The sequence below is a fragment of the Eucyclogobius newberryi genome, unplaced genomic scaffold (genome assembly GCF_026437365.1).
Source record: "Eucyclogobius newberryi isolate DKJ021-1_F unplaced genomic scaffold, fEucNew1.0.hap1 SCAF_9, whole genome shotgun sequence".
NCBI lineage: Eukaryota > Metazoa > Chordata > Actinopteri > Gobiiformes > Gobiidae > Eucyclogobius > Eucyclogobius newberryi.
Window position 1 is genome coordinate 15,698,647 of NW_027316532.1, and position 16,345 is coordinate 15,714,991.

At 42.9% G+C, this 16,345-nt stretch overlaps 2 protein-coding genes across 3 annotated transcripts; one reads left to right on the top strand and one right to left on the bottom strand.

The window, feature by feature from the left end:
- Positions 1-989: 989 nt before the first annotated feature.
- LOC140353388 (uncharacterized) lies at positions 990-4,262 on the top strand. The gene is made up of 2 exons (XM_072437932.1): positions 990-1,224; positions 2,294-4,262. The coding sequence occupies exons 1-2, from the start codon at positions 1,035-1,037 to the stop codon at positions 3,202-3,204; spliced, it is 1,101 nt and encodes a 366-aa protein (XP_072294033.1). The 5' UTR covers positions 990-1,034; the 3' UTR covers positions 3,205-4,262.
- Positions 4,263-5,088: 826 nt separating this feature from the next.
- Positions 5,089-12,238, bottom strand: LOC140353390 (uncharacterized). 2 transcript variants are annotated; one of them, XM_072437936.1, is made up of 2 exons: positions 11,929-12,235; positions 5,089-5,994 (listed from the first exon to the last, which is right to left on the bottom strand). In XM_072437936.1, the coding sequence occupies exons 1-2, from the start codon at positions 12,110-12,112 to the stop codon at positions 5,126-5,128; spliced, it is 1,053 nt and encodes a 350-aa protein (XP_072294037.1). In that variant the 5' UTR covers positions 12,113-12,235; the 3' UTR covers positions 5,089-5,125. The 2 variants fall into 2 exon arrangements, with proteins under 2 accessions (XP_072294037.1, XP_072294036.1); XM_072437935.1 differs by lacking the exon at positions 5,089-5,994 and adding an exon at positions 6,672-9,098 and having other exon boundaries at positions 11,929-12,238.
- Positions 12,239-16,345: the final 4,107 nt, after the last annotated feature.

Genomic DNA, 16,345 nt, shown 5'->3' on the forward strand with positions numbered 1-16,345 from the left:
GTGTGCAGTAGCACGCAGGGAATGATTGACATGTGGGAGAACTACTCGGCTGTCCACACCACCAGGAAATGAGACTCAGATTGCACGTCAAAAATCCTCTATTATTCTTTTAAGTCCCAGGTCCTGGTCCAGGTCCTTCTCGCTGTGAGGCGAGAGTGCTCGTCACCAAAAATATGTAAAAGTTGGAAACTGATGAAATGTACTTAAAGGTGGTATGGACGATTTTTTTTTATCATATTTCCTCGTGGCGTGGATAAATCATTTGTCCTGCCACGTATCAATCATAAAACGCACCTACCACCTGCAGCCGCGTCAGGCTCGTCCCCACGTTTCCGCGTGCCTAAGCGCATGGATCTATCACAATATAGTTCTCTCAGTGTACGGGGCAAAATGAAGACGGAGAAAGACAGTTCGAGCTGACACAGAAGTGGACAGAAATCTACGGGAGACGAGCGATGCGCTCCGTTGCGCTAGTAAACAAACGCACGTGTGTGTTGTATCAGTCCGCACGGGGGAGTGCGCGTGCGCACTTCCGCCTGCGTTCTCAAATCGCCGAAAAATCGTCCATACCGCCTTTAAGTCACATCGACTCTAAAGTGACATGTCAGATAAAATGTCAGATAAAAGTTATTTTCCTCTGTATCTACCTGCGTTGCAACAATGCAATTTCCCCATGTGTGGACAATAAAGGATTATCTTATCTTAAACTTGTTCCATCCACGTGGGGGCGCTGTGACGCAACTGCCGTGGTTTTACTGATGATAATAATAAACATATTAAAACTAAAAAGACAGATAAAGAAACGTCTCGGTTCTAATAAACAACAAATGCCAGTGAACAATATCCCGTAAAACAACAGAAAAGACTAAAATAAAGTCAGAATAATAAGAACAACCTTCTGGAACGTAAACCGCACCTCGTTTACGATGCCTCACGACAGTTCAAAGCGTTTTACGTGTGTCGTGTCTCCACAGCGGCGCTAACAGTTAGCTCGGTGCTAAAGCTAAAAAAACTTACCAAAAACACGTATAAAAATGTCTAAAAGTGTCGCGCTGAGAGCTCTGGTGAACGCGCGTCTGACTGCGGCTGCGGAAGAGATCTTTGCGCTGGTTGAAAGAACAATAGCGGAGTATGAGGAGGAACTGTGTCGCTCCAAAGAGGAGAACCAGAGGAACCAGCAGCTCCTGGACTCGGTTCTGAGCTCGCAGAACTCTCACGGAGCAGGTTTGTGGAGCTCGGGTCACTCCGAGTCCAGATGTTTGTCCAGGGTCCGTTTCTATGGCGACACAACAGGGAAAACACGGACAGTTGTAAAAGACAAAAGGACCAGCTCTGGGCAGATCCTGAATGTCGTTATGAAATGTCGAGTTTATCGTGAGAAAATGATACAAAAAGAGCAAATTAAAAAATATAAAGAATAAAAGGAGTTGTAAAGAGTGAAGGTGCTATTTCTGCATTTTGGGGATTAGTTTGACAGACATTTCATTGCATGATGTGGCACTTTTAAACCACATTTCTGTTGAACAGAACTGAAAAGGCCCTTTTCACCAAACAAGTCTTAAAAACACGGAGCTCCACCTTTGTTTAATTCTTCAGTGGGATTATCAGAATTGACTGGAGACAAAGAGTTCTAGAGTGATAATCCCAGTCAGATCAGACCTTTACGTCCCATGTAAACACTTCACCTGGAGACATGCTAATGCTAACATACAATAATGTTCAAATAACAACACAAACTGAACTAACCTTTTATCAAGTTTGTGTGTTTTATATTTAAGATAATGTGTGTTAGCCTTTAGCTCTGAGACATAAACACTTCATAAACACAGAGGTTTCCTCACTTATTTACAGGATGTAAAAGTCTGTGGCTGCTGCAGCGATTATCACTCTAGAACTCGCTCTGTCACTGCTTTTATTTTACTTTATTTGAGCGTAGTAGTAGTAGTAGTAGTAGTCGTAGTAATAGTAGTAATAAGATATAAATAAATAAATAACGATTATATATATATATATAAAATAAATAATGAAATTTCCCCATGTGGGACAATAAAGCAATATCTTACCTTAATAGTAATAGTAGTAGTAGTATCAATAGTAGATAGAAAGCATCACAATCAGATTCACATTGGAGTTGGTGCAGTTTTCTTATCAATGAACATAGAGTGATCAAGTGGCTGGACTCTGGAGCGACCTGTCACCAGCCGGTTCCTCTTTCACTTAACGGAAAAGAACATTTAAATGAGATGAAAGTAGTGACAGAAACTTGACTGTTGCTTGTGTGATGTTCCTGCAGGTGTCCAGTTTGAGCCGCCTCGCGGAGAAGACTTTGTTCCCTCGTCAGACGCAGAGGAAGAGCAAAGCAGCCGACGCCGTGACGACCGAGAAGATCTGACCTTCATCCCCAACATTCTGGTGAAAGACGAGGAGAACCTGTCCTCGCTGTTTGGACAGAGTGAGACGGCGCCGCGGGGACACGCCAACAAAACGCAGCAGTTCCTCTTGAAACACTTCGGCGAGAAACGGACGGACTACGACTCGGACATCGAGGACGGCTGGACGCCCCGCGGCAGCGGCGCCGACAAACTGCAGAAGGACGAAGGTCGCGAGGATCACAAAGACGACTCTCTGGAGACGATGCTCAGTGAGAGTTTATCCGACAACGACGGCGGCGGCGAGCACAAAGTGCAGAGCCACGAGTGTCTGGCTTGCGGCGAGGCGTTCAAGGGCGACGCCGAGCTTCACAAACACATGGACTCGCACGTGAGCTTTAACTGTCCCATCTGCGGACAGGACTTCCCCCTGGAGGACGAGTTCAAGGCGCATTTGGCCGTCCACGGAGTGAACGCGAGCTTCAGCTGCTCCGAGTGCGACGCCCAGTTCGCTCTCCAGACTCACCTGGAGCGTCACCTGAAGATCCATGCGTCCCACACCACCTTCAGCTGTCCCGTGTGCAGCAAGAGCTTCACCCGGAAGTACCGTCTGCGCTCGCACATGTCGTCGCACACGGGCGAGAAACCCTTTAGCTGTCCAGTGTGCGGCCGAGGGTTCACGCGCAAAGACAACCTGGGCGCGCACATGGCGACGCACACGGGCCAGAAGCCGTTCATCTGCGCCGTGTGCAACAAGTGCTTCATGAGGAAGGATCGGCTCACGGCGCACATGAGCTCACACACGGGGGAGGGCTTCTGCCTCAAGAAGAAGTAAAGAACCGGTTAGCTCCTCGTCTGAAGCTGCTGCTGCTGGTGTTTGTGGTGAACACCATCGAGCACCAGGCGAGCGTCACCAGCAATCGCCAAACTTTCTCTGGGCCAAATGTTGTTCTGAGCCACGTTTGACCCAATCATAGCGGTTTTGACCACACAAGCCCCTCCTCCAAAACCACACAAGCCCCTCCTCCAGAACCACACAACCCCCTCCTCCAGAACCACACAACCCCCTCCTCCAGAACCACACAACCCCCTCCTCCAGAACCACACAAACTCCTCCTCCAGAACCACACAACCCCCTCCTCCAGAACCACACAACCCCCTCCTCCAGAACCACACAAACTCCTCCTCCAGAACCACACAAACTCCTCCTCCAGAACCACACAAACTCCTCCTCCAGAACCACACAAGCTCCTCCTCCAGAACCACACAAGCTCCTCCTCCAGAAGCACACAAACTCCTCCTCCAGAACCATACAAAGCCCCTCTTCCAGAAGCACACAAACTCCTCCTCCAAAACCACACAAACTTCTGCAGAACCACACTAGCCCATCCTCCAGAACCACACAAACTCCTCCTCCAGAACCCAGAACCACACAAGCCCCTCCTCCAGAACCACACAAGCCCCTCCTCCTTTCAGTATTAGTTTTCCAGAATAAACTTTGACTTCAATCATTGAATGTGATAAAAGTCTGACAGAGAAAGGAAAAGCAGGAATAACAGTTCAAATGAGTCGTCGTTACAAACTTCTGCTTCAATGTTCAGCAGTTTTGGGGATAAAGAAAAAAAAGCCAGATCTTTGTATCTCTATTTTAGATTTAAAGCTTAAATATTGAGGTTTGGTTCAAATCTCTTCTGCGATCAGTTTAATTCTAATGTTTGACACTTTCTTGGAGACGATGCGTTTTTAAAAAAGTGTCACGTTTGAGAGAAAAGCGAGCGTTTTGAACTTTGCAGTTTATCTGGACCAGAACTTTCTTCTCACGACGGATTTAAACTTGTACAAAATGTGTGAAACTTGTAAATCTGTATTTTTGAATCCTTTGTTTTCAGACTTTGTGAAATGCAGTAACGGAAACAAATATTTGAAAACGCTGTGTCTTTTTTGAGGTAAATAAAACTTACAATACGACAACTAAAGGTGCACTGTGTAACTTTTGTGTTTGAAGGTTCACCACCTGCTAGTTTCCATGGAGATGTTCTTGTTTTGCCTTGTTCCCACTTGTAAGATAGGCAAGAATGATGTTTAGACTAACTTTGATTCACCAGAGGCCGATTTGTTTGGGCAAAGTTCAGGTTTAGTTTGAGCTCCAGTCGGGGGCGGTAATGTAACACTTGGACACCATAAAACACCAAAGACGAACAAATTAAATGACAGAATAAACTGTTTTTTTAGTCGCCAACACTTTATATTGTTTTGTTCTTCTTCTCTCTCTCTTGTGTAAGTTCTATTCACTCCCATTTACGAGGGCGTGTCCAGTGTGGTGAGGGCGTGGTCAATGTGGTGAGGGCGTGACCAGAGGGCGTGGTCAATGTGGTGAGGGTGTGGCCAGAGGGCGTGGTCAATGTGGTGAGGGCGTGACCAGAGGGCGTGGTCAATGTGGTGAGGGCATGGCCAGTGTGGCGAGTGCGTGGTCAATGTGGTGAGGGCGAGGCCAGAGTGGCGAGTGCGTGCCCAGTGTGATCAGTGACACTCTTGTGTAGAGCTTCAGGGCAGTGGTCCCCAAACTGTGGTTCAGGCCCAGAATATTAAAAAAAAAGCCAGATTTACCTTAAACTTTACATTTATTCCAAAATACAAAACACACAATATTTTATACATTTTATCACAGAAGAACTTTAGTTACAGTTTTGTTTCAGATTAGGACAGTTTTTAATTTGAAAGTGTCACTAACTGAACAGCTGAATAGTTGCAAATTATTACCGGAAAATGTGCGTCTGTAAAGAGAACAGCTGTAAGGTGTCTGTCTGGTGTCTTTTCGTATGCGACTCTAACGTTCGCTTTGTTGTAAAAGATTTTTGACAAACTGAACAGCTGTAAGGTTTCTCACCTCTGTGGATTCTCATATGAACCTCGAGGTTTCCCTTTTTGGCAAAAGCTTTTCTACAGAATAAACAGCTGAAAGGTTTCTCCCCGTTGTGCGTCATCATGTGAGTGTTGAGGTTGTACCTTTGAGCAAACGCTTTGTTACAGACTGGACAGCTGTAAGGTTTTTCTCCTGTGTGAACTCGGATGTGTTTTTCTAAGTTATGTTTACTCATTACTCTCTTCTGACAAACAAAGCACTCATATTTCCCTCCTCCTCCTCCAGTCCCTGAGCCGTGTCCCTCTGTGACAGTGGCTCTGCTCTCTGCTCCACACTTGTATTTGCTGAATAGACCCGAGTTGTGTGCAGCTGTACTTGTGTCTTTTATCTGGACTTGGTTGTAGTGGTCTCCATCAGCCTCTGTCTCCATCTGTGCAGTTGAACTGCTGGCTGGAGGTTCCCAGTCTTCATCATTGTCAGTTTGTTCCTCAGTCTGTGAGTGTAAATGTCCATGTGGGTCTAAGCTGATGTCTGCTCCTGCTCCTTCACAGTGCTCTCCCTGTGTCAACTCTCTGTGCTCAGTTTGTCTTTGTTGAAGCAGTGAGGACTGCTCTTCACTCTTCACACACACAGCAGTGAACTCTGGGAGCTGCTCTTCCTCCTGTTTCAGAAAATGTTCCTCTGGTTCCTCTTTAATCTGTGCAGTCTCTGGGGTTTCCTGGTTGTGACTCGCATCATTAATGAACCAGTGACTCTGATCACCTGCAGGAGAGAAGAAGAAAGATGTTCATGACAATAATTTAAGAATGAGCTCGGCAGCTATTTTAAGAGTTTCCTTTATTTAACAGGTGTGAAATGGAGAGAGACATTCAGCAAATGGCTGAGAGCTGGAATCAAACCCACGCCGCTGCGACCACGGCAACATCGGCGAGCACAGGTAGATTTAATTTGCTTTAGATATGACATTAAAACAGTATTTTGTTTGTTTTCGACTGGTCAACTACATTTTGAGGCCTGAAGGTCATTTGAGGTCACGGACAATCTCTCAAACACTAGATTAGTGTCAATCATGAAAATATAGCAACAGCGCCGCCCGGTGGTCGAGCGTTGTTGTTATTTTCACACTTGCAACGGCATTTCATACTCCAGTGCAACTTATATATGTTTATTTATTCTTTATTATGCAGTTTTTGGCTGGTGCGACTTATACAAACTCGCCAAGCGAGCTAACCGCATCCAGGTCCAAAGCGAGCTAACCGCATCCGGGTCGCAGGTTCAGGACCCCTGAAGGTGGCGTAAAGAAACAAGAAGCAGTCGCTCACGTCTCAGTGTTTTAATGACAAACATTAATCATAACACAACTTTTATACATCACGTGACCGACTAAACTACACATTTCACATGATTATTTTTCCCCCTTTTGACCATTTTGGTGAGGTTCACATTGTTACTTCTTAGTTTGACATGAGCCAATGTGACAGAGGTGATTCCACAGCTGTCACCTAGCAACCAGACTGTAAACAAGAGCCAAACTCCACATCAATGACACAACAGTTCTGACCTGACACAGTAAGACCATAAACCACCTTTATTTAGTCCAACCACGTGTTGCACACTGATGACATCACACTGATGACATCACATCATTTGACAAACCAGGTCCTGACTGTGGCGGGGATCAGCTCGACTTCCAGTAATTTTAAACTTTCTTCAAATTTTCTTCACAAAAGCTGCTTGACTGATATAAAACTATGATAAATATTTATCACACTGTCTCTTTTACCAAACTAAATAATAATTATAAAACATGAACGCACAGCTCCCCCTAGTGTCCACTTGACCTGATGCACCTTCAAAACTAAATGTTTCACAATAACAGAACGTAATGAGGTACAATCACATAATAATACATTAAATATTCGACCATTAGCACTATGTGGGTGTAATTCCTCATTCGTCCAGCAGGGTTCCACTGTAGAACAGATTCAGTCGTTTCTTCCGTTTTTAGAAAAACAAGATGTTTCGAGTCTCATCCAAGAGTCATTCTCAATCTGCAGCTCGAGTCCGAGTACTCAGCTATTTATCCTACTCCGAGTACGCCCCGCCCACTGGGCGGAGCCTCCTGATTTAAAGGCGTCTCCTGTAAACAGTCTTTGTTCTTGCACCTTGAGCCGACGGCTCCTGTTCTGTAGATCTTGAAGTTTGTGCTCGACACATCAGCCGAGCAGAAAGACAACTGCGCTGTGATTGGTTAGCTTTTCAATGTGGGCGTGGTTTTAAATTATGTCTCTTTTGTGGAAATTATAATTTCAGCCATTTTGTTGAGCACACAACAGTTCTCTTTATTGACCAGAGACAAAACACTGTTGTAAACAGATGGTAAGTTGAACCTTAAACATTAGTGTTTAAAGAGGATTCTCTGTTTTAACAAAGATCATCTCTTTAACTCTTTCTCTTCATCTTTTGTCCTGCTCAGAATCTTCTCCTCACTGTCTTTGATCAAGTGGTTTGTGTCTTTAAGATGAAGATGCACAACACTCTGTGGTCCTGAACTCCAGTGTCTGACGTGCTGAGAAAGTGTCTGGTGCAGTGGCTCTTTAGTCTCACTATGTGGCGCTCTTTAGTCTCACTATGTGGCGCTCTTTAGTCTCACTATGTGGCGCTCTTTAGTCTCACTATGTGGCGCTCTTTAGTCTCACTATGTGGCGCTCTTTAGTCTCACTATGTGGCGCTCTTTAGTCTCACTATGTGGCGCTCTTTCCTTAGCATTGCTCTGTTTTTGAGGCATTTTGTCTTTGTTTTAAGAAAACGTACAAAACTAATTTTCAAACTGGTCCGATGACTCCAATCAAAGCTTTTTCTTCATGGAACCCTGCTGGACGAATGAGGGATTACACTGACTTTCCTTGAGAGTCATGTTTGGCTGCGCCCTCTTCGGACCTCTGTAAAATCACATTCATAATTTCAGTTTCAGATTATGCGTTTTTACAAACTGAACAGCTGTAAAGTCTCTCTCCTGTGGGTTCTCATGTGTGTATTGAGGTTACATTTGTGAGTAAATGTTTTCCTACATATCAAACAGCTGTAAGGTCTCTCTCCAGTGTGGATTCTCACATGAATATTGAGATTCCCCTTTTGGGCAAATGTTTTGTTACACACTGGGCAGCTGTAAGGTCTTTCTCCTGTGTGAACTCTCACATGATAATCCAAAGAGGTTTGTTGAGTAAATGTTTTGTTACAAACTAAACAACTGTAAGGTTTCTCTCCTGTGTGAGATCTGATGTGTATTTCTAAAGTCTGTTTAGCTCTATATTTCTTCTTACAAACGACGCACTCATATTTACGCCCCCATTCTGCAGCTCCTCTTGCTCCTCCTCCTCCTCCTCCAGTCCCTGAGCCGTGTCCCTCTGTGACAGTGGCTCTGCTCTCTGCTCCACACTTGTATTTGCTGAATAGACCCGAGTTGTGTGCAGCTGTACTTGTGTCTTTTATCTGGACTTGGTTGTAGTGGTCTCCATCAGCCGCTGTCTCCATCTGTGCAGTTGAACTGCTGGCTGGAGGTTCCCAGTCTTCATCATTGTCAGTTTGTTCCTCAGTCTGTGAGTGTAAATGTCCATGTGGGTCTAAGCTGATGTCTGCTCCTGCTCCTCCACAGTGCTCTTCCTGTGTCAACTCTCTGTGCTCAGTTTGTCTTTGTTGAAGCAGTGAGGACTGCTCTTCACTCTTCACACACACAGCAGTGAACTCTGGGAGCTGCTCTTCCTCCTGTTTCAGCAAATGTTCCTCTGGTTCCTCTTTAATCTGTGCAGGCTCTGGAGTTTCCTCATTTGCACTGTGATCAGGACTGAATGTGTCTGTCTGAACACCTGCAGGAGAGAAGGAGAAATATCTTTATAACAGTCATTTTAGATGAGCTTGACTTCCGGGATGACTTTGATGATGATTGACTTTCTAGCTCAGTCACGTCTGTCGGGCTGCGGTCGAATCAGTTGGATTGATCCGTTTATATTACGAGTTCACCTGGGGAGATTCTTCAGTTCTGCGTGTGAGACGTATAATGAAGAAACTGAACAAGAACAACGTCACCGAGAGCCAGAAATGCAACAGCTAAGTTAACAGCCCCCGCTCCAGCCCCCACCTCCACACTGCCCGCAAATACTCTGAACATCGCTCCAGAGGAGAACGAGATAGATAGTGATTATGGTGGCTCTGCAGGAGAAAACTGAAAATATTACAAAGATACAAAGATAAATGGCGGGAATGTGTGGTTGGAAATCCAGAACTGATGAACTGGACAAGACGCAGCATCGAGCCGCAGCCGAAAGCGAAATCTCTGATGTGAAAGCCGCGGTCTCAGCGTTGAAAGCCGACGTGGCAGATTTGGACCCAAACGGCCCCGAACCAGCGCCCAAGACCCATTATACTGAAGTTCCACCACTTCAGTGATAAACGTATCATGGCTTCAATCAGACGTCTCGCCGGCAAACCAGATCAACCAAGACCCAAGTCTCTTTCTTTAACGACTTCTCATAAAGCGTAAAGCTTCTTTTGAAGTGAAATCTCATCTGACAAAAGAACGTGGAATACGCTCTGCTTTATCCGGCAATGCTGAGGATCAACGAGAATGGAAAAATAAAAAGATTAATTTCAGTAGAGGAGGCATCGGCTTTCACAGATATGTTGACAGATCCATGAGCAGTTTGACATTCTCCTCATTATCTCAATGAAAAGATCCTGGACTGTCCCGGAGACATGCGAGTATGTGATCAATGTGGGTCAGTGTGAGACAGAGTGGTCCAACTTTACTTTGTAAATGTCCAGTTGAAAGAGTTATATTAACCGTACCAGAGGGCCTGGTTTTCCCTCCACCCTCTGATCTTTTTTGGATCAGTCTGTGGGCTCTTTTTTCCAGTTTGTTCTATTACTGTAGTTCCTGTGTTTGACCAGAGAGCTGTGCAACAAAAGCAGATTTACAAGAATGGTTTATAGAATGGCATCTGAAAGGTTAAGAATAACATCTTTTAGTGTTAATGACATATTGAGTCCAATTGAACGGTCAAAGATACTGACAAAGATGATAAAAGAGAAAATGTATATTATATACTTACAGAAACCCATTTAAATGACTTAGAAAATCAAACATTCTAACACATTCTTCCTCGCACAGGGTAAACAAAAGAGGGGCGTGGCCTTTGAACAGGGGTGTGGCCTTTGAACAGAGGTTTGAACACAAAGATAAAGATGGCAGGAACTATTCATAGAAGTGTGTTTACTGTGATAAATGTATTTGCTCCACCAGGAGGCGCTCTCACTTTCTAAACTGAAGCTGTGGATCTGATGCAAACCACTCTGAGAGAACCCTTGTGGTTGAGACTGAAACTGACATGTTCAAAGTCCTGATAAATCTATAAATACCGCATGTAGTACATGAATACATCATAAATAATCCTGCCAGTTTCAGGCAGTGAAGGCGACACTATTGTATCTTTGCTAAATTAGCCACATGAATTAAAATTGCAATTTTACTGCACGCAAATAACAAATCACAAATACTGCGAGTTTCGAAGAACCATAATTCACAAAAAACAAAACATCCTGCATAAAAACAGTAGTTTAGATTTGTACAAAGATGTTCTGGATTCTTAGTTCACAGTTCTGTTTCTGTCAAATCGCACGTCGAGCAGAATCTTATTATTAAAACCTTAAAATTATTATATTATTATTTAACCTTAAAACGCATTTCTGGTCAGAAAAGCCTCGTGTCCGGGGTCGTGTCCGGCGTCGCGTCCGCCCTCGCGTCCTTTGTCACGTCCGGCCTCGCGTCCTTTGTCACGTCCGGCCTCGCGTCCGGCGTCGTGTCGAGCGTCACGTCCGGCGTCGTGTCGAGCGTCACGTCCGGCCTCGCGTCCGGCGTCGTGTCGAGCGTCACGTCCGGCATCGCGTCCTTTGTCACGTCCGGCATCGCGTCCTTTGTCACGTCCGGCATCGCGTCCTTTGTCACGTCCGGCATCGCGTCCTTTGTCACGTCCGGCATCGCGTCCTTTGTCACGTCCGGCATCGCGTCCTTTGTCACGTCCGGCATCGCGTCCTTTGTCACGTCCTTTGTCACGTCCTTTGTCACGTCCGGCGCGTGTTTGGAATCTCCACAGAGACTGATTCACTCAAAGTCTCTTGACACAGAGTTTTCAGCTTTGGAGGATTTTGTGCCAAAATGAAATGATTAAATGCACAATTATGAATTATAAATGTCATGAATTAATACAAATTGTGCAATTGAATGCGTCGATAAATAATTTAAAGCTTAACATGAAAAAGATCTCTTGAATTATTTCCTGATTTCAAATTTAAAATAATCTGTCAGACTCACTCGTCAAACTCAAGAGGGCGGAATTTAGGCTGCTCTAGTCCAGTTCATTTCAGATGGGTCAAAGGTCAGGGGCCCCTGCAGTTACGGTCACTCAGATTAGCAGGAAATCACTTCTGCGGCACAAACGTGAGTGGGAGTTTAACCACCTCCGTAACCTCTGTCTCCACGGTAACGATAAAGACAATATTGAGTTCTTTCTCAGTCAAAAAACTACAATGTTTTTCACTGCTCACCCCTCCCCCGCCCCTGGAGCAACCTCCCTCCCCCGCCCCTGGAGCCCCCCGTGTGACCAATCTAAGGGATAAAAACCGCCATGATCTGAGACTCACCTTCTGCTCTGAGGTTCAGAACCGAGTCCAGGAGCTGCTGGTTCCTCTGATTCTCCTCTTTGGAGCGACACAGTTCCTCCTCATACTCCGCTATTGTTCTTTCAACCAGCGCAAAGATCTCTTCCGCAGCCGCAGTCAGACGCGCGTTCACCAGAGCTCTCAGCGCCAAACTCCTTTCACACATTTTACTGCTTCTTCTTCTTCTTCTTCTTCTTCTTCGTTTGGTTTGAAGTTGGTGGATCTCAGTACATTAGTTCCATTCCTTTCACACACTTTACAAACAGTTTTTAGCTCGAGCTCCTGTGGCGGCACGAGCTGCGGAGGGAGCAGTACGTCACTTCCGCCGTAAAAACATCACCTTCTGATAGAACACGCGCTGATATATTGAACAATATTAATAACATTAAAACATTACATTTTTCAACAAAATATCAAGAAAAGCCCTTCTCACGAAGTCTTTAAAAAATATATTTTTGTTTATTGAAAAAGTACAATCCAAAAGTCTGAGACGAAAACACGTCAGCGCCATCACGTGACGTGACGTCAAAAAAGCACACAATGTTTGTATTTCCAAAGAACGTGATATGTACCCATAAATCATACTCAGTTTAAAGTTCTCTTATGGAATATTTTTTCCTAACTATAAGAATATCTTGTGAAATAATATAAACGTTGTTTCTGTGAGTAACATGTTCAAACCTTTGCATTTCTTTTACTTTTGTTTATTTTATACATTTCCAGCATTTTTCAAATTTATCTCAGTTGTCATTTTGTAATTCATCTTTTTTATAATAATCATGATTGAGTTTAGCTTGAAATCATTTGTTTACTTATTTATTTTTTGCATTTTTTTATCTGTAATTATGAAAACTTAGATTGAACAGTTTGAACCGTCGTGGGAAAAGTTCCATAATATGAATATTAAATCCTCCAAATGTATAATTTAACCATTTGGATCCATAACATCATCTACAAATATAATATTATATATATATATATATACATATATATATATATATATATATATATATATATATACATATATATACACATATATATATATATACACATATACACATATATATATATATACACATATACACATATATATATATATACACATATACACATATATATATATATATATATATATATATATATATATATATATATATATATATATATATATATATATATATATATATATATATTTTGATCAAACCACAATTACACTGTTTTTCCACCAAGCGGCACAACGAGGGCTAAATATGACACTAAATATAAAAGTCACATTTGAACCATCTGAAAAAAGAAAATCATTCATCATCAATATTTATATAGATATAATATATATATATATATATACATATACGAGAGAGGAGAGAGAGTTTTTGAGTTTCATGGACACGCCTCCAGGAGGAACATCTCAGATCTGGATCCACAGATTGAAAATTACTTTTGGATGATCTTAAATGTTACGTTGAACATCAATTTTAGAATGAAAAGTGTCGGTATGAAAAAGGTTTGAGAAGACGACGAGTCGTTCCATTTTTCTTACAGAGTTCACTGTAAAACAAAGACTGAGCCAAAGCTTCAGAAGACCATAGTGGGCAGCTGAATGGTTTCAGGGGAAACTCGTCGGTTGTGAATTATTTCATAAAATGTGGTCCTGGAAGTAGAACTGCTGTAAGGTTTCTGTCTGGTGTGTTTTCAAATGTGACTCTAAGTTACCTTTTTTGGTAAAAGATTTGTGACAAACAAAACAGCTGTAAGGTTTCTCGCCTCTGTGGATTCTCAGATGAACATCAAGGTTTCCCTTTTTGGCAAAAGCTTTTCTACAGAATAAACAACTGAAAGGTCTCTCCCCAGTGTGCGTCATCATGTGAGCGTTGAGGTTGTACCTTTGAGCAAACGCTTTGTTACAGACTGGACAGCTGTAAGGTTTTTCTCCTGTGTGAACTCTGATGTGTTTTTCTAAGTTATGTTTATTTGTAACTCTCTTCTGACAAACAAAGCACTCATATTTTCCTCCTCCTCCTCCTCCTCCTCCTCCTCCTCCTCCTCCTCCTCCTCCTCCTCCTCCTCCTCCTCCTCCTCCTCCTCTCCCTGAGCCGTGTCCCTCTGTGACAGTGGCTCTGCTTTCTGCTCCACACTTGTATTTGCTGAATAGACCTGAGTTGTGTGCAGCTGTACTTGTGTCTTTTATCTGGACTTGGTTGTAGTGGTCTCCATCAGCCTCTGTCTCCATCTGTGCAGTTGAACTGCTGGCTGGAGGTTCCCAGTCTTCATCATTGTCAGTTTGTTCCTCAGTCTGTGAGTGTAAATGTCCATGTGGGTCTAAGCTGATGTCTGCTCCTGCTCCTCCACAGTGCTCTCCCTGTGTCAACTCTCTGTGCTCAGTTTGTCTTTGTTGAAGCAGTGAGGACTGCTCTTCACTCTTCACACACACAGCAGTGAACTCTGGGAGCTGCTCTTCCTCCTGTTTCAGCAAATGTTCCTCTGGTTCCTCTTTAATCTGTGCAGTCTCTGGAGTTTCCTCACTCACAAGATCAGGACTGCACCAGTCGGTCTGAGCATCTGCAAGAGAGAAGGAGAAAAATACACAATTAAACTTTCAAAAGAATGATGTGGTGATAAAGATAAAGATTCTGCATCAAACACAATATTCAGTCTGAGCAGCTTTAAGAGAGTGAGAGAATAAATCCTGGTTCCATTTGGCAGAGGAGTTAAGTAAAGTACAAAAGTAAAAGTACTATACTTTAGTACTATACACTTGACTACGCTGGAAGCAGCATCGACCTCAGAGCAGGAGGCGGATCGTTTGAGAAAACACTTGCACAAGAGGCATTCTTCACAGACTAAATGCATATTTTCTCTGTAATTATCAAAACTCATGTCAAATCTCTACCAAAAATCTAAATAATTGGATTTTTTTTTATATTAACCAGAATAAAGCTTTATTTTAATTTCAAAATCATTTGGAGATGAGTTTGGAATATGGGCAGGTTTCCTCAGATATCAGTTGGATAGATATGTGTGTAAAAAACAAAAATAAAAGAACAATTATAAAAATCCCAGATAAATACATTTTTTTAATTGTTTTTACCAAAGTGAAGTGAGTCTTTAGAACCATGCAGCTGTTTGTGCCTCAATCATGTTTCATAAAAGTTACTTTCCTGGTTTCTGAGCGAGGGAAACCAGTGCCATAGCAAAGAACAATAAAAATAAAAAATACTTTTGACCATTCAAAAGGAATCAAACTTTATTAATTTTCCTTTAAACAGAAAACAAACTCATGAATTGTTTTACAGACTTGTTTAGAGATGCTTTTGAACTTTGTATCCAATGTATCGATTGTCACATCAGCTCCGCCCACAACAAACGATGTCATCATCCAGACGACGCAAACAGAAACGCTCTGTTTGAGACGCTCGGAGCGTAAAGGGAAAAACAATGAGATTATTTCAGCATAAAATGATCAAGAGGAGGAACAAATGTCATTATTTTTATGGGGGTTTTTTTCAAACTTTTTTGTTCAAAACTCTGGAGCAGATTGAAATCACCAACTGACATTTTAATGATTGAGACTGAACAAGGAAGTAAGAGCGATGACATCATCACTTTGCAAAGAAATAATTTACTTGCCAAATCAAAAACTTGACAAAATTGTGAACTGGATTGAACAATATATTTATAATAAATGGAGATAAATTGAACTGGCCTGAAGTTAGAAAACACTTAAAGCTCAATTTGAACCTTTTAATTTAAAAAGGAACAGCAAAAAACAGAACTAGTTTGAGGTGAAACCAGATCATGAACAGGTTTCTAAATCAGTTTAAATTACATAATTTATTTTAATATTAAATGAGCCAAAACTAGAGATGCACCGATCAATCGGCCGCGATTAAAAAAGCCGGTTTTATATCCAATCGGCCCCAATCGGTGACCGGCTGGTCAGTGTCGTAATTTCCGGTTTTCGGCCGATCAAACTGACTTGCATGCGCGGTTTGTAGCAGCTCAACGCACCCAGAGCAAAAACAGCTAAAAACTAGCAAGACTCAGGAAGAAAACATGCCGCTGATTTGGACTTATTTCACTTTGTGCCAGGACGACCCAAAACACGCTGTTTGTAATGCTTGCAAGTCAAAAGTAAGCCGTGGAGGATCAACGCCTAACGCCTGTTGGAACAACAAACTTAATACACCACTTGGAAAAGAAGCACCCAGGTTTGTTTAGCAAATATAAAGACACTGCTGCTAAGAGGAGGGATGCAGCAGAGTCGCAGCAACCACAACAACCCTTCACCGTGGCTGCTATGTTCCACATCAACACTGAAAAGTCCAACGCCACCACTAGGAAAATAATGGAGTTCATGGCTCTGGACGACCAGCAGTTTAGCGTAGTACAGCATAAAGGC